The sequence below is a fragment of the Helicoverpa armigera genome, chromosome 6 (assembly GCF_030705265.1).
Source record: "Helicoverpa armigera isolate CAAS_96S chromosome 6, ASM3070526v1, whole genome shotgun sequence".
Taxonomy (NCBI): domain Eukaryota; kingdom Metazoa; phylum Arthropoda; class Insecta; order Lepidoptera; family Noctuidae; genus Helicoverpa; species Helicoverpa armigera.
In genome coordinates, this window is record NC_087125.1 from 905,185 (window position 1) to 924,738 (window position 19,554).

A 19,554-nucleotide genomic window follows, 5' to 3' on the forward strand; every position below is an offset into this window, starting at 1 on the left:
GCTGCGGAACAATGCGTCGCGCACATTCCCGCGGCGCAGCGCTGCAGCGGCCGGCCGGTACAATCAGGCGGCACGGATACGTATGGGCAAACAACATCGCTTAATTGATGACGGCTGATTAATTGTTTGTGTTGATGTCCGTGAGGGATGGAGCTTCATTACACTCTGTTTACTTACGGTGAGCCTCTTCAGTTTAGCTTTATAACGGCCCGGGGCAGTTCGGGTTTGAGATATATTGCGGAAAAATGATTGCCGCTAATGATTGAAGCGCTTTTTAATTAAAAAAATATTGACTTTGTTGAAAAAAACCCGACTTAGCTACTAATCAAGTAAATTTTTGCCGTATTACAATATGCAATTAACCTTTTGATTACGCCAACTTTTAACGTACTCGACAGTAAGCAAATCTTTCAGACCCAAAAATCGTGACATCCGGCTAAGTGTAGAGTAAACAACAGCGACTGACCTACGACGGTGAGGTTATATCTGAAGCTGGTGGTCTGCGTGTTGCGGAAGTCGACGCGGCAGCGGTACACGCCCTCGTCGCGTCGCTTCACGTCGCGCACCAGCAGGGCCGCCGGCGCGGGCGACGTGGCGAAGTGCGCGCGCGGCCCGAACACCTCCGGCGCCGACCAGTGCCGCGCCTCCGACAGGTGCTTGCCACGGACGTCGAAGCTGCAACAATAAGACAACGTCATCAAACAAAACCAACGTCAAAGGGCTTCTAACAATACATGTTCATGAAATACTATGGCTTAAACTGTAGTAGAGTATTCTGCGATGAAGCTGAGTGTAGTGTTGCGTAGTTCTAACAGAAGAAAAGCACAGGGTTACACAATGCTTGTACATTCTGCATATTTTATAGCGCGTAGGCTTACGAACTTGAGAGTAATCTTTTAGAAACTTTCACAATAGACCATAGCATACGTTGGTAGACCTACATAATAGTGAACTACCCACACAGTTATCAATCCTTCAATAACATACAATCAGAGCTCAAATCTAATACGTTCGCATTGAAAGGCGGCTCACGCGGCCGTGTGCTGGCGCGTACAATGGCCATCAATAAAGTTTGCGAGACGCGGCGCCTCGTCACGCGGTATCTGCGACAGCGACGCGTGAGATAACAAGTGATGTATCGATGACGGACAACTGGCGGCAGCCGACGTGCGCCACAGTGCCGGACCCACACTTCTTTCATACGAGATTGACGGGTACTGAGAGTAAGAAATTCTCGGACACAATCATGCGGGTTAAATGATCTGAAGCTAAAAGTCTAACTGAATTGATGTGTCATAGATAAGTCTCTCTACCACCAAATTAAAGTCTTAATATTTTACCACAGCTTTGCATCAAGCGTTATTCGCGAGCAACATATCTGGTACAACTATGATGTATCATCCGCTGCCTCGTGGCAGGACGTTGCGGTCGGCGCTCGCGGTTTGCGGAGCGCCTGCCGCTGACAAAAATATTCGCAATTTTTCGCTCGACGAGAAAACAAAAGTAACTGGCTTTCGTTCCAGCCGTATTGATACGATGCCAGGATATTGGGATTTTTACGAGTCGCCTAGATTTTAAGGTCTCCCACAGGCTAGATAAGAAAGTCTTTGTTTGCTTCCCAATCATAACACAACGTTGTGCTAGTGATTTTTCGTCGGAGAAACCAGATCTTTGCTTTAAAAATAATATTGAGTTAGATATATTTTTATGTGTAAGACGAGTACATAATCTATAAAGTCCTTTTTAGAAGTTGAATATTTTTATCGAAAAGAATTTTAGAGGAAGCAAGACTTTTTCTACGTGTGTTTGTCAACAAAAGTGGTATGCAAATGTTTTAATATTCCGCTCCAGATAACGTATCCGAATGTGGAGCCCCGCTGTGGGATGGACCGTTTTATTGGCTGGCATAACCGCCGCCGGATTAAACCATGCATCGCTAGGTTTGCACCCGGCGGGCCGCACTCTCGGGCCGCGCGCGGCCCACTGGGCCCCATGCATTTTTATCAAGTGCCACGTAGAACGTTGGCGTTAAGTGGCGTTATATTTTACTTAGGTGTTATAGAGCTGTGAGTTAGCGTTTGATGATAACAATTCACTATTGGTTATATTTTAATACGACGTGAACAGTAGAAATATGTGTCATAAAATTAGGTGTTTAAATTCATCTATTGTAAGAAAGGTTATACGATAGTTAAGCATCGTACTTATACGAGCTAAGACTCTCTTTATGGCCTTCATTATCTTTAATTACCAGTGGAACTGTGTACTCGCGATAAAACGGCTTATCCTATTCCGGTGTCGAGTAAGCGGATAAATTGACATGGACGGTAAGTGGTTTACTCAAGTGTGTAAAATATGTCTCAAAATATAGGTGAAACCAATGAAACCTGCTAGTTCTCAATAAAAACATTTGCAAGATCCCAAAACAGGAACATTGTGTAACTCAAGACTAATTGTAATAAATTGCTGGTTCTTAGCTCTGAGCCCTTTGAATTACGCTAATAAAACCTTTTTGAGATAAATTTAATTCTTAACAAACTCGTTTTATTCTTTTCTTGAGGTTGTCACAAGAAGGTAGCCATGACCCAAAAATAAATATCATTAATATTAAGGACCATATACGAAAAAACATTTATTCCATTTACAACGCAATCACAGATTAGGTATGATTGTATCTATGTTTTGTAAGGTAACAATCCTACCATACACAAAACGTTTTTGCTGAATTGAACCTAAATATTCAGATCTTAATAAAGTTAATAAAAAAAATAATAAAAAAATTAGGTCATAAAAAAACTAAGGTCAAATCATCTATTTGTTAAATCTTGGTCTTCAGGAAAATACATAATCCGTAGGTAACACTGGTAACAGGTGCGTAAATAATATAATAAATGCAGGTAACCTACACAATTTATTTGCGAAAATGTCTAGTTGTTATGACTTACATACGCTTTAGTTTCTCCCGAAATTATGACCACTATTTCGAATTTTACCCTATTGTAAATAAATGCCAAAATTGTCTATCTACATCTAGGTGAAGTGATATTTGAATGTCAACTCTGTTCGTATGGTAATTGGATAAAAACTCGTTTGAGTGTAGCATCCCGCGGCTTGTATTGTATCGGGTCCGGTGGGCACATTATGCTCGCGAACATTAGAATAAACAGGGCTGTATTAAGTGTCGGCAGCGGCCATTAATCATACCAAACCTCACATGCTCCATGATTTTAATGTGTAACCGCTTACGTGGAAAATTCAAAAGGGAACCAAAATATATAAAAATGTAACGAGAGACTTTATTTATACGCTGAAATGTTATACATTTACCATTTCGGTTATTATTTCAGTATTCAAATTGTTGCTCATATTTTTAATGTTTTTGATTGTGGGTAATTAATGTTTCACATTAAGTGGTTAATTATTACACGTGAGGAAATAATTGTCGACTAGCTAATTAAGTAATTAAAATAGGTAAACCACTTTGTCCGGATGTTACTTCCGTCTACAAAAGAACGTAGGTGAAAGAACTTTCATGGGCATCGACACACACATTAACATGACTACTTAATTAAGCTCATTAACAGCCGGCTGCTTAACACTCAGATACATTTCCATTCATTGATTGCAGGAATGGCGAGATTGGCAATTCTCAAATTATTTCATTTCGACGGAAAAATCTCCACATTTTTTATTCAGTGTAGCAGTTCGTAATGAAATATACCTACCCACCTACCTACCTAATATGCATCATTCATCAACAGTCCAAAATTGTATTATGTACTGAAAACAAAAACTGTTGTGGTCAAACTTTTAATTTTAAGTTAAATTCACGCCTTAGGAATGGATTAAAAGGAGCAATCCTTAAACTCTGCTAATAAGTACACAGGTCGGTGCTGAAGCATTTGGCAGTAGCTGCTCATCGCGTATGCAGCGCGGCGCGGCTGACGTGCAGTGGCGCTTTGTCAGCCGCGCCATTCAACTCGCCATTCTGACGTGGCGCAGACCATCCTCACACCAGTTACACATTGTTCCGACGTGTCGAACCGTCAACAGTAAGAGCAAGTCTTGCTGTTTTTTTTAAAGAGATCTTTATTTAAAATAGAAACAGTCCTATTTTAAATCTCGAGAGTTTCATATAGGACGAGTAACAAAGACAAGTTGTGCAAGATGCATTTATCCGCAGTGTGTTGTGGCATGATTAAAGCAGGCAATTTACCTTGTGCGCAATGTGCGCGCTAAGTCAGCCGTCAGCGAGACTCGCGGTTGCAGTGCGCTTACTCAACTATTTTAAGTGCAGTGTTAATGACTTGAGAAGCGTTTATTTGTAAAATGTCAGCGTATAAAATATGACATACTATAAAAATCACAACGGGGTGCCTACAACTTTATACGCCTTTGTATATCTATAAAAATCAACCACAAACTTGGGTAATATTTTTGACGCCCTCTCACGTCAAAATATTGTAGTACGCGGCCCTCGCACGTGAGGACGCGTCTGTTTTATACGTTGAACACAACGCTGTGCACTTTCATACAGGATTTATTATGAAAAAAGAATGTTACAGCAACTTTACAGAAACATTGTGTTCGTAGCTTCCTTCGCATAAAGTTTATCCTGACAGTATGAGTGTAATCAAATCAGAGTACAGCTTTAACCCCGTTTCCTATTCCTAGTTCTTGTAGTACAATCATTTTACTTATACGAGTATTTACTTCAAGCGTCATAAAGCCTCGTAGACAAAATGATAATGTTATATGTCAGCAAATAAAAATAGAAAATTGAAGACCATGTAACGTTATTTTACATACATGTGCTTTTTAAAATACACACATTCATAAACCGCCACTTTACTTGTACATACATAAATCGGCTCTGGCACAATAGGTTGAAATACCGTCACCTACACATAAACACGTGGCCTGTGTCCGCAGCGGAACTGGCCGGGCAATAATGTAGCGAGTTGTATGAATGGCCGCCGCCGACTACTTACACGACGCAAAACGCCACGCTCGGCTATCACAGCTTACATCTAGATATTTACGAGTGACGCTCGATAACACTTTACTGCTTAGAAAAACAAATCTATAGTGCTTGTACAATAATATTGTTCTGGAATGTAGTTGTTGGCATGTAAATACATTAACACACAAGGCTCTCGCTATACCACTCCGCATGTCAGTAACCCTTATTAAGTTTAGAGTTATAATAATCGCAACAGCCTGATTGTTGGCTTTGAACAACATCCTGAAACATCGTCAGAGGTTGCTGTTAATTAAAGACATCATATTATTTATATCGTTCATATCTAAAAATCTACACCATAAATCATTATCTGATGCTACATCAAAACGGTTTTCGTCCAAAAAGTCGTCACTTGAGAATTTCATTTACGTTTATCAGGCAATCGGCTTAGAGCTGCTCCGTCGATTCCCTGAATAATAACGATATAATATCTCCATCATCTTGGAAGCTGCGCCGCTGGCTAATACTCGCTTCGGCCACTTATTAATGGAAAAGTTTGCTTAGCTCAGTACCTTCATAACATTATCATCTCTGTTTATAAGCTGGAGTTGGTAACCTAATCTACTTTTCAATTAAATAACATTGATACTCTATTGATTACATCACTAGACATCATCAATTATTTTGCCTACAGAGGTCGTTGTACCTGTCTACATTATTAGTCTTGATGAGAATATGATTTAGATTTGATAATAGTAATTACACACGTAGCTACTAAGTGATAGTAAAATTGTCACCTCCTTCCGTAAAAATGTGAAACTCTCTTCTACACTTCAATAACACAACGATATTTATGAACGCGAAATAAAAAATATGGATACGTCAATCAGTCGGATCTATACATGACTGTCTGTTGTTCTTCATATTTATATAGTTTATCAAATATGGAGGCGGTGTCACACTCGTAGTTAGACGTTCTCGTTGAATTGCAAATTTCAACGCCGAGGCCTACCGACTCTTAGGACAAACGTATGCGTCACTACTGCTTACCTTTATCTTTTCAGATGGATATTTTTTCGGAATTCTTGTTCATATTCTTTTGACATATATTCTGTAACATCGTAAATAATGCGAGCGTCTGATGAAGCCAAGAATAAATGTTTGTTCGGCAGTAAACTTGTAGCTCTGACAATGTTTGTCTATAGTCTGAAGAAAGAATGTTGTGTGTCATGTTACGACCATATGAGAGAAGTCGTAAATGCCTTGAATCTGGTCACATGATGGCCGTATGCAGGTCTTAACTATCATATGTGGTGCTCGTTTTTACGTCGTTTTTGTTTATACGAATTTTGCACATTCTTAGTTGGGAACTTCTATTAATCTGGAAATTTTTCAAGTAATTTTATTTGTTTATATTTAAAACAGGTTAATATAAACATACCTGTTATTATATATATAATGGATACAATTGTTTAGACGTGAACGTTTTTAATTACATGTTAATATTTTTTAAATTGTTTCACAAATTGCCAGTATTTTACATAATTGTCCATTTAATAAATAAATAACTTGTAAATAATAAAATGTTAGCCTTTAGTTTTTCAGTTCTAGAATCTAAAGGTAAGGTACAGTAATTTTGTGGTTTTGTGCATCAAAAGCTTTCTTACTTGAGATTAATGAAACCATTACGATAGTGTATGTATATTTACTATAATAATGTTTGTGTGTTGTACACTTGCGTGTGTAAACATGACGTACTCGCAGTATGTGACAACACGTTATATTGTTAGCAGACAATGGCGCAAATTGTGCCGACAATCACTGTTACTTATTGTTATAGCAACTGTGCTTGTTTGTGTTGCTGTTTCATTAATGCCATGAGACTGCATAATTTACTATCCATATATCATAAATAGGTTCAAAAGGAGAAAACTTGACAATGTTTATGGCTAGTTTCCTACATTCCCGAATTGGTAATCGAACTCCAGACCACATATTCCGCAGTAGATATTCAGTTCACAAGTCGTACGACCCAGTAGCGGAATTCAGAATTTGTGTACGACACCTACTTCAACTCTACAGGTAATTACAACTTTTACACATTAAGCAACTTATAACAGTAATTAAGTGCACATAACAAAACTATAGATCGGCCGTTCAGAGAATGCGTTCCTGACACCTATCAGTTCGTCACGACTAGTGATGGGCACAACATAACACTGAGTTCGTTACCGTTCCCCCAAAATAAACCGTCGCATTATTTTAAGATTATTTTCGTTTTAAATTGGCGGAATCATTTAAAATTTATATTTTAGTTATTTAAGTGGAAACCAAAAAAAGGTAATATTCATATAATAAAATCGTTTTATTTATTCTTTGTTACAAAGTTACAATCTGTATTTCTATGCAATAAAGTAAGTACATTTAATTGAATGTGCGTACAGAATATTAATCAGACTCCGATTCGCTTGAGGAGGTGGTGTCTTCATCATCATCTTCGCCTACGTGTATAATTATATTAGGTATTATCAATAACAGAATCAATCCTGATATCTCGGTCAAAATCTTCCAAAATCAGGTTTTTAGAGCTCTACCTCTCTGGGACGCCATGGCGACGTCGCCAGCGGCACAGGTCTGGCTACTTCTGGCATCTAAATGTCGCCAAGTCGAGTGGCCATGGCGTCTCGACAGTCAATTGTTTACGTCGTCGCTCAAGAAATTGCAAGCTGACTGGCGACCACATTGGCGACTGTGTGAGGGAGGTGCGCTTTACCGTGTACATTATAGTGACTACTGTAGCCACGTCGCCAAGTTGCCACGGTAGCCAGAAGCCACATAGGGAACTGTAGCTCGTGGCCACGCCTCCAATTTGGCGACGTTGCCAAACCGTCGCCAAGTGAGTTAGGTTCCATACATTTCAATACTAACTGCTATGATACGTAGCCGGCGACGTCGCCATTGGCGTCCTAATGAGGCAGGGCACTTAGTCTTAGCGCATGAAACGACAACAAACGACTATTTAGCGTCACAAAATGACGGCCCATGATGCCATTTGGGGTTACCATTTTCAACCTAAATATAAATATGCTACTTTCTTTCGCGCGTTCAGTTTGATCATAGTTTTATTTTTATATTTCATAAAAGTTATCTTATAGTCCATTATTTTCAAATTCTTAAAAAGAAAAACAAAACGTATTATTTTATATTATAAGTATAACTGTATAAGAACCATCAACCAGAACAGATTACGATACTTGCCTGTTATTTTTAGCACAGCACTACAAATATAAAGCGCTGACATAACCTTGTAATAGCGCAGTATAGATTTAGAAAAATATTGTTTACCAAGTTATTTGACACTCAATTTGGCACAAAATTACAACATTCATTGATTATTATTGATATAATAATGTTGTTTTAATGCTCATCAATTGTTAAAACGATAAACAACCAGCAAAAATATTTTTATCGTACTGCAACGCCATTACAAAGTTACGTCGTCAGTTCAATCGCGATGTGTCAGAAACGCATTCTCTGAGCGGCCGAACTTATAATTAGCAATATTCGACATGGCGCTAATGCTGGGTAAACAGCTAAACTAGATACAACGTGTGTTTACCCTCGTGATTGAGCAATAAACTACGCACACATTATGTAAGCCGCGCATATCATTTGCCTTAAGTACTAAATGTATACGGTTTTAGGGAACACCTATTGGTTTATAGGCGAAGTGTTTAATATTAAAATTAATTAATCAGAGCTTTAAGGGGATGAGACGAGCGCTCATCACTTATTCATGAACAATTTATTTATATACGTTGCTGTTAACGACTTTGCTCGCGTCAGTAATGTAGGCATTAGAAATTATCTAGCCTAAGATTTTGAGGCACTCAAGTTCACGGTGAAAAGTCTTTGATAATTAATTTTCTTACATATTTGCGGAAATTACTAAAGGTTCATTACTAAACTAGTGAATAAGCAATTCAAAGGAATATAAACGTTAGACATACTTTACAGTGTTTTAATATAATCTGAAAATACTAGACTTCATATTTTAAGTTTCCATTCATTTATCACAGTGCAAAAAATCTTGAACAAAAATAACGTTATTGTACACACTGGTATTTACTTAAAACAGTTATTTATAGCCGTTGTTATCATGACATGTAACCGTTTGTAACGTAACTCGTTACATGGTATTAGTGCGAGCTATCTGAATGTGTTCACACTATAAATCAAGAATCAATCATTTTCACAATGGACTATTATTGTAGTCTGCATTTTACATACGATTGATGGCTTTTAGTTCATTGTAAACTGTTATGTTTAGTGTCATGGAATGAATTGAATTAATGGAGGTTATCACATAACAATAAGGTTCGAACAGCAGGGTTTTATGTATAGTTTAAAAATAATAAAATATTATATTTTCGAAAATAAAACCCCGCCGGTGTGCCGCACTACTCGCTCTAGTATACAGTAACAAATTGCATGCGAACATTTCTAAAATGTCCATGAATTCGCAACATCCTACATGTTCATCGGACAGTTTACTGACACCTATACTTATGTATAATTTTTAATTTGTTAAAAATATCGGTGGACTGTCACCATAAGGTATATGGACCAATATTGAGTATTGATATCAGTAGGGGGTGCCCCTCCATGACTTCAAGTGACGCCGTCACCTGTCGCGGCGCGTCCCGCTCGCTCCTGGCACATTACTAACGCGACGCGAACAAACGACCCTCAGATATGGATGCTAATGCGAGCCACTGTTACTCACGTGCGGGAAGATATTAATGCTTTCATTTGTAACTGAGCTGGTGCAGACGAGTTCAAATTCAAGTTTAACATGACACTGTATGTAAGGGTTATTGTTTCCAGAATTAACTACGGTAAAAACATGAGGGAGACCAACATTAGTTCACCATCATCTAGCTAACCTTTTCCGAACCATGTTGGGGTCGGCTGACAGTCTAACTGGAGGTAGCTGAGTACCAGTGTTTTACAAGGAGCGACTGCCTACCTGACCTCCTCGACGCAATAACCCTAGGTAAAACTGGTTGTTAGACTTACTGACTTCTGACTACCCGTAACGTCTACCAAAGATGTTAAAATGACAACCAAAGAGAGTTCAGCAAACAAATAAAGTAGGAATCTCACAAACCGTCGAAAATGAAATAGGTACAAAGTAAGTATAGTTAATAATATCTACAGTTAATTGAAATTTCGATAATGTACAAAGAAAGCCTAATGAATTCCACGAAATGCCTGAGGAGACCCTAGTTTCCTTTGAACGTAATTATTATTTCGTAATAAGTAAGTAGTCGATTCTGATCCGATTACAATTCGACAGAAATTACAATTATTGCGAATTTCAGGTCGCCTAAGTAAGAACCTATGTACTATCTTAATGGGATATGGCCCGCTATATTTAACTGCATGCTATACCTACCAATAATAATTTTACTAAAGCTTGTATATCTCTACTACAATAATAATGTATCTATTGCTAGGACGCAATACTTATAAAGGTATGGAATTTTCCGAGGTATTTTGTAAAGATGAGCTGCTTGTTACACCAACAAAATTATGTATGGTTTCTTGTAGCTAAGCTTTCTTAATTTATCTCACAGAAGATGGATATTGGTGTTTAGAGGCTGGGGCTCATGGCGCAACTTTACGACATGTCAACACATAACTTTCATGTGCAATGAATTATGAACGCGCTGTTGTACCCGGGTGAACTTGCATGCCACAACACACGGGTAAAATATACACGAGGCAATCATTATGCAAGGATATAGCCTCTATATACACGTACATTTTGGCGTGGCTGCTATAGTATTACCGTCACAATATAATGGGACTATCGCCGGCAAATATCAGAATCTAAGCGAGTTTTTGTCCTTACTAGCTCACCAGCCAGTGCCACTGCTAATAATAAATTAATATATTAAACATAACGGTACACAAAATGATAATTATAAGTCATATATTCGTAGTTGCGCAAGTTTAGGAGCGGCGGACACACGCCACACACAGGACCGCGCGCGGCGCACACAGCGTCACCGCATGATTCATTGCTTCCGACGCCCGCTACATTTGCTTACAAACTCCTTTTAATATGTTAATTGATATTTACATAAATATTAATGTTTGTTTGTGAGTGGTGCATGTATTATGCTGTACTTAGATTACGTAGTGAAACAATGGCGGCTCAGTTTGTGTCGCGGTTGTGTTACATGATTAGTGACTCGTATTATGTTACCTATGAGTAACTTGTATACGCGGCTTACGACAACATAATCTGGGGTTTATGAGAAGAAGGCCAAAGGTCTTAAAATAAACTAAAAGTTTTTATATTTCTTGTTAAGAGTTTATACGATCAATAGAATCAGTTAGAAAAATCCTTTTTTATACAGTCTTTAATATAGTACCTAGTTAAGTATTTGATAGTCTATATTTGGGAATTAAAAATCCTTCTGTAATTTCCTCTACAACATTTTAATGTTTCAATTTTTAGGGTTCCGTAGCCAAAATGGCAAAAACGGAACCCTTATAGTTTCGTCATGTCCGTCTGTCCGTCTGTCCGTCTGTCCGTCTGTCCGTCTGTCACAGCCGATTTACTCGGAAACTATAAGTACTACAGTGATGAAATTTGATGGGAATATGTGTTGTATGAACCGCTACAAAAATATGACACTAAATAGTAAAAAAAAGAATTGGGGGTGGGGCCCCCCATACATGTAACTGAGGGATGAAATTTTTTTTTTCGATGTACATACCCGTGTGGGGTATCAATGGAAAGGTCTTTTAAAATGATATAAAGTTTTCTAAAAAACATTTTTCTTAAAGTGAACGGTTTTTGAGATATCAGCTCTCAAAGTCGTAAAAAGTATGTCCCCCCCCCTCTATTTTTATAACTACGGGGTATAAAATTCTAAAAAAAATAGAGGTGATGCATGCTAATTAACTCTTTCAACGATTTTTGGTTTGATCAAAGTATCTCTTATAGTTTTTGAGATAGGTTGATTTAACTGTAATTTACGGAACCCTTCGTGCACGAGTCCGACTCGCACTTGGCCGGTTTTTATTATTACACTAAATTGAAATTATGTGATTAACTTTTACGTCCAGATATCCACTGACATATTTTAAGTTTGTTTGTGTTTAGAGTTTGCTTTGAAGAACTTATTTTAGCATACAGCATATTATACATATACAAATGAGTGTCACATTTCCTAAGTGGATTACTTAACCAGTAACGACAAGTAAATAAACTGGCATAAGTGCAGCCGGCTCCGCGCGGGCGGCGTCGCTTGCTGAATTTTATATATGTGTGTGTGTGGTGACGGACGACGTACATCGACGGTTAGTTGACGACTCTGTTGGCTGTGGCCTCTTGGAGTACGCAATGGATTTTAAGACTTCTTGATGATAACATAATAATTGTAAACAGTTTTGTTAAAATGCCCAATGCACGTATTAGCAAGTGAATCCAGCATAGAAGATGATCTCTCTTGAATCGAGTAAAGTTCGAGGTAATTCTTTATCAGCCTGAACTTGAGTTCTGCTTTGTTACTTGGAATTAATACAAACTTTTATATACTCCTCGCTATCATGAATATTGCAAAACACAACCAATAATATCATACTGAAAGTTTTCGAAGTAGTATTAATGTTCTGTTTGCAGTTATAATACCTACACCACATTAATATAAAACAACAGAAATAGCGCTGAATGTCTATTAAAATTCCATTAAACCCTTTTACGTATGTACATACGTTGGTGAAACTACATGACAAACGTGCCATTATTCACATACACGTTAAATTGTGGAATAAGTTCACACACAAATACCGGAGTTCTGGCAAATGTGCGCATAATTGTGCAATACTGCGCTGTCAATACTCTGACGCACAAAATTGCACTAATATGACAACCGACTGACGTTTGAATTCTGTGGTGACGTAATACACACGTGTCACATTGACTCCCTGCGAAAAATGATCAGATATTCCCAGTATTATATATGATAACTATGTAATTCCCCGGCGGTTATCCGCAATTTTACAGCGAAAATGTTGACAATATATGGAACTGAATAACGCGGCGAATATTTTAAAATATAGTGAAGTCTAGTGCAGCTGTATTTGTTGTCAATTTCCAGCTGTCGTGGTCGCGGTTGCTGTCCAATAAACACCTACGTTAATTCCACACAATATACGTTTTAAATTCGGTACAAACTACACGTGAAACTGCGGAATACTTGAAGGAAAAGAGAGATATATTCTCATCTGTATAGCTACAAGAATTGTTTGAACAAAACATGTTTACAGTAGCGTTCCTCCTCTCGTCGATTTAAACCTCCTTCAATAGCAATTTAAATAGAAAGCAAGCCAACTATTTTCCATAATGAGCTGTTCCCGTCGTGGCATCGATTGCGAGGGAACAGGTAGCGCTGACTCCCGCCCAATAACAAGCAGACGCCGAGCGCCTTTCATTCAAACAAATACTACGAAACAAACCCGGAGTGTGACGCCGACTTTGTTTTGTTACATTCTTCTTTGTATAAACAATGCTTTATATAACTAAGTAATTTAATTTTTGCAGGACTTGACTGCTCTGTCAGTTTTTCAGTATAACAATGAAAATTCTTAGTATATTATATTCTAATATGAAATCATTTTTAAACAAAAAATATGTTAGTACCGTGCATAAAACACGGCGTCTAAACCCTGGTGGGTGTCACGTATCAATCTGGAATATAATCCGTGGTGTGTTGCACATTTACAAAGCGGTGCAGCGAGCACTCGCCGCAATCGTTTGATGCTACACAATGCTCTTAAAACGTTCCCCAACAAAGCTTTTTGAAGCTCCGCTCCGCTGGAATTCTGTTGACATTGCAAACGTCCGTATCGGGTATTGAATGTGTTCAAGCTTAATCCGTCCGCCGGACAATGCATTCCCTGAAAAAATACTAAGAGCGAGACTTTATGCGACCAAATGTGAATATGTTTTTAGTGCTCGAAGATTGCAACAGTTTTGTATTGCAATGTTGTGTTGTGGACACTTTGGTTTCGCTAATGCGTTTTGTAGCGTGTGGTCATTTTGGTTTTTATTTCTCTTTAAGAACCATTTTATGGATATCAAATAATACGATGGATAAATATGGAAGTAATAAAGTTGAGCCTCAAATAATTATAAGACACCAGAAGCTCATTAAAATACTTCTACAGAATTAATCCAACAGGAATTGACATGTAATTTATAAGACTCGATTCGTAGCACTTGACTACGCCTACGTAGCTAATACGTAGCTAAACTGCTACGAGTTTACTACGCGGCGTAGTACAACTGACTACGCACGGCCAGTAAGTAATTAGATAAGACTATTATGTTTTATCATTATCCTGCTCACTTATCACTTGACCCACGAAATATTTGCCATAACACACCGCCATGTAATCCCATAAACTTGAGGAATATTTCTATGAGCGGTGGGTAATGTGTGGGAAGTGTTCGCACCGTATGGCAGTCATAACGATTCATTAGCGGCAGAGCATGGGAACAAATAACAGTCCATCTGCAGGTCTAACAATCGCCGAACACGAGATAATGCTGTGGTGCTAGTCATAAGCGATAGCGGGGAGTACTTATAAAATTGGAAACAGGACAAGAGGAAACTGTTTACAAAAATGTTGAATGCAAGTTTTCTTCATAGTTACTAGGTATAATATGACTATTATGTGCCATTGTAGTATAGTAGTAAATAAACTATTGATAAGCATTTAATCACCACAATATTAACTTGAATTTCCTGGTTCATACTATAATACGGTCGTTACCCCTCGCATGATGAATAGTTTCTCAAGGTGTTCGCTCACCTCACGTACGAGTTCAATTATGTATGTAATGTGTGATCGAGCCGCGGTCGAAGCGATCGAACGCGTCGGACCAACCACTTGTTACCCGCGACAATTGCACCCATTCCGGGTCATATACCTCACTTACCACAAGGGTAAACCATGGGTCTTACATGCTGAAACTCATACTCTGTATGGCAGTATGTATTTTGAGCAAGAAGAAAACAATTCAAAGTATTATGATTTCATAACTGCCAATAAAACTTTTTAAAAGATTCTTATTGTATGCCAAACAAAATATTAATAATATTAAGTCCGTGATCACCTAAAAATGACTTCTCTAAATAAACCCAGCATAGACAGTTGAGTAATATCGGGAGTACCAGGCTAGCATAGAGTGGAGGCTGCTTATCCTCGCGGCATTACCCCACTTCCATCTGCTCCGCGAACAGATAAGCCTCACACATTCGCTTTGTTTTTGCACCAGCGCTATTGGAAGCACATTCACTTAAAAACGAAACACAACTTTTATGAAAGTGCGGACTTCTGAGAAAATGGCGAGATTGAATAAACATTGAGTGCATTATGCAAACGGAATTTCTCTACCTACTCGTGCTGGAATTACAATCAAAATTAGCAATACTTTTCTTTATGTATATTTTATGTTCCCTAAAACCATCACAGCTTTTGTGTCTTTCCACTATGGCATGGAATAGTAATTGTATTACAATTTTATTGTATGATTATGAATGTGTGGTATATAACACGCAGTTTATTTAAGATGCCCTTGTATCGTGGTCCGCTGCACCGACGGGCAGCACTCGGCAACACTCGGCAACAGTCGGCAATGTTCGGCTGCGCTCGTGTGCACCCGACTGATTACGAGCGGATTATCTTACGGGAGCATCGTAATTGTGTCACTCTCACAGTGCAGGGAGACAATCAGGCCATTGTGCCTGTAATTATATGCGTTCAGCTTATAATCGCATTACCGGCCTTTGTCTAATGATGTGTGTCAAATTGAGTTGCGTCGTTTGCAGACCGGCTGCACTCCCGTGACCCCAACGCTAGTTATATTTATTACACGAGCATTTTAGCATTTTATTCCTGTCGTATCTCGGAGTCAGTTTTCTTAAAAGCTCGGTATATCTCCGCGTACATTGCCTCAAACACATTCACATTATTTTAGACAGGATTTTAAAACGACAATGACAAAATGTTATCGCCGTACAGACGCTAACAATAAAGTGTGCACAACTTCTCCTCGCGTTATATTGAATCAGATATTTTCCACAAAACAATACTAGAAATAAGTTACAGAATTTCATATTCAGAGTGCAGTATATGGAAATACAGCCGGATTTAGTAAATCCCGCGCTTAGAACACAAAACTTCGCTTGGCTGATTCGCTCAAAACGATCAGATTGAGCGAAGCGCGGGCGACAGTGCAAAACTGTCCCGACACCTACTACCAACTGTTTGCTCGCATTACTGGCCATTCTCACTACATTATCACGCTTACGATATTATTATAATGTCGTTACGTAATTGTCGGAATTTTCGTTAACATATATCCAAGTTGTGTTGATGTTTCTTAACATAACATTGGCTTACCCTTACACAAATTCCGGGAACTTCTCAAGTTCATGATTGAGTTAGTAAGTATTGTTATAGCTGTATGTGGCACACGTCAATACCGTTAAATTTAATTTCCATGTATTGCTTTTGGCTAATTGATGCCAGTTTCTAGTCTTTTTGTGATTGAAAAAACAGTTCGAACAAAAGCAGAAGGAGTCGGCGCGGCGTCGGGCTTATAAATAGTTTTTACGCAGAACTGGTGAAATGAGTGCGTTCGCGTACTTGGCGCGGTGCGAGTTTCCGTGGTAGCGTCGCGGACGCTTTGTTATAGGCATCCACGCGGGCGCAACTGCAAACTGGCTGAAACAAATCTCTGCAGAACTAGGTTATCCCTTCCTGTCCGACTGTCGGATATTTGTCCGATAGACGGGCGTTTTGCCTACTCGTACACACCGTAACTTGGTAACTGCGAAACATTTTGCTCAGGATATTAAGTTTTCAATATCGCTTGTCTGTTTGTTCGTGACTAGATAGGCTGAAGTTATGTGTGCCCACGTGGCTTTGATTGGATTTTATGGAGAGGTGCTCGTGGTCGAGAGCAGTTTATCCCCTCTCCCTCAGCAACGGAACGCTCGTACCAATTCTGTTGAGGTCCGACTTTTTGCAGCATTTGCTAATGTTTGATCCGTATCTTTTTAACGACTTGTGAACTGTGAACAAACACTGGATTAAAACTGTAAACGCCTGTTACTTGTTTTTTTTTTAAAGAATTCCTAGATTTCTAAAACAATTGCAGTTACTATGTTAAACAAAGTGTCTTCCTTTACATGAAAAGGTGATATTGCCTTAGTTTTGTTTTTGGGCATATATAATAAAAACTGAAAACGTTTCGTGATAAATGACTTACGACCTATTCTTACAACAATACAAATAAACAAACACTAATAACTAGCATTTTATCTTAAATTTTCAGTGTATCGTGAGCTAATCCATTGTATTTGTTTCAATAAACGCGTTAGTTTATATTGCTACCTATTTCTATTCATGGAACCTCAGCCTCTAATCCAATAGTATCCAAAAACAATCTTATTCGAGCCAGAGGTAATAATTAATCAATTAGAGCCCCTAAATCCGATGGGCGTCGACCGATGAGCCGCGCGCGTTCGAGCGCACCGATCGTGTTCGTGACCATTGCGCGTTAGCGAGGCGGCGATGTAAACGTTCCCCTGTATTGCCGGTAATGGATAGCGAGTATTGTATCACATTCCGTTTGGTTGATTAACTTTTATTGCGGGAGTGATAAGTGTTTGTGTGTTACAGCGCTATATATCGAGTGTTGCTAGTTGACGGTTCTGAATGTTGTGTTACATAATATTAAGTATAAATTAATTGTATATTTTTTCGTTGATTACGTTAATTATATGCATCTGTGAATTTAACGGATTAAAATAACATCATAGAACATGCTTAAAACTGCTTTTGCTCCAAAATAAATAAGAGCGATAAAAGAATTTTGGTATTATAAAACCAGCTTGAAAACAAGAGAAACTGTAACGATTTTTATTTGTAAAGAATGTTATTCTCAAAAGCCTCCCAATGAAATATTACTCCCCCGACAGCAGTCACCTTACGTGATCGATTTCACTGAACACTGGCCGCACGTAGCCGACGCTTGTACTCACAAAATGTTTAGGATTATTTTTATAATTACTGTGTCGACTTATATTGGTCAATTAGCTAAAGTAATTATAGGAGTTTAGGGTGGCCCTTAAATTGCTATTCAATGTCAACTGCTGATTTGTCCTGTGGCCTTGGTCTGTTAGGGTGTATGTGCTCAAACTCAAATGCATTTCTAAAACATTTCAAACAGGCCTATCTATTAAAGCACTTTCGAAATATTTCGAGCTAGTTGCAAGGTGTAAGGAGTTAGTCCCATAGAGAAGAACCGGCAAGAAACTCCAGTCTTCTGATAATAATTGTACATATTCCTATAGACAAGGTACCTGTCCTATAAATTAGTTCTGATGCAATAAGTTACTCATATAAATTTTATTTCAGTAGACATTGTAAACATCAGTTAATTCATAACTGCATTCAAAAAAACACACAACATACACAGTGCAAATAAAAAGGAGTTACATTTGTTTGTGAAAAATGGAAATGTTATTTAAAAACTACGCGCCATATTGTTAACGAGAAATAATGTGGGGACACATAATTTATGGAAATAAAATACATGTAACCACAAACTAGGTCAGTAATGTATGATACAGACTGTACGCTGATTCAGATGTTGTTCCTGAACTTGAAATATGAACATGATAATATTTGGATGAAACCTATCATCTAATTTCATTTCAAGTATTCTCTAAAATGTCTGGTCTCCGATAGACTTTGGTAACCTATAAATTCAAATTAATCTTTAAACTATAAAGCTGCTAGTACATTATTATTTTAAAACACATTACATTTATGTAGTCCATAAGCTTCCTGTATGTTTTCTACACATTTATTATTACAGGGGAAACATTTCATTGCTCCTGTACCTGAGCGAGTTCCCACTAAATCCTATTAGTGTTCAATTACGTAGCTACAAGAAAAGCACACAAACATACAATTTGATAGAAAAGTGCCGCCGTGGGGTATAATCTAAGTGGCGTGATTGTACCAAGTTAGGGCGTAATGCGCCATGATTGTGGCGCAAATCGACACATGTAAGCCTAAGTGAATTACTGAGCGGACTTAATTGTACGCCGCGATTCAATGGCCGCACAGTCGGCTAGCCTTAGTACCGGCCAGGTCTAATGTCGGCCAGGCCTAATGTCAGCCGGGTATAAAGCCGCTGGGTGTTGGGTCACCTTGCACATAGTTAGGTACACGCCTCTCCTCTGGGGGTAAGAGTGCACTGTTATCGTCTTAGGTAATCTATTTCTTACTCACAGTCAGATTTTGTACAAAAATAAGTAGAATGTGATAAGATACTAAATTAATAGTAGCATCGTAAATGAGTTATGTTTCAGAAAAAGTTAGCTGTATGATGTAGCTGTGAAAATGTTATGTAATTTTATCCAAGCAAGTCAAAGAAGTTGAACTAATAAACAAACCTTTTTCGTGTTATTTCAAGTTTGTTTCAATTAGCA

The 19,554-nt window shown here is 38.3% G+C and overlaps 1 protein-coding gene across 4 annotated transcripts in view; it reads right to left on the reverse strand.

Annotated features, from left to right (window-relative positions):
- LOC110382228 (nephrin) overlaps positions 1 to 19,554 on the reverse strand; it is a 273,247-nt gene that overhangs the window by 90,991 nt on the left and 162,702 nt on the right. For all 4 annotated transcript variants that reach the window (XM_049852109.2, XM_049852108.2, XM_049852110.2 and 1 more), the window contains exon 4: positions 467 to 675. In XM_049852109.2, the coding sequence (XP_049708066.2) occupies positions 467 to 675 (209 nt within the window). The remainder of the gene's footprint in view (positions 1 to 466; positions 676 to 19,554) is intronic.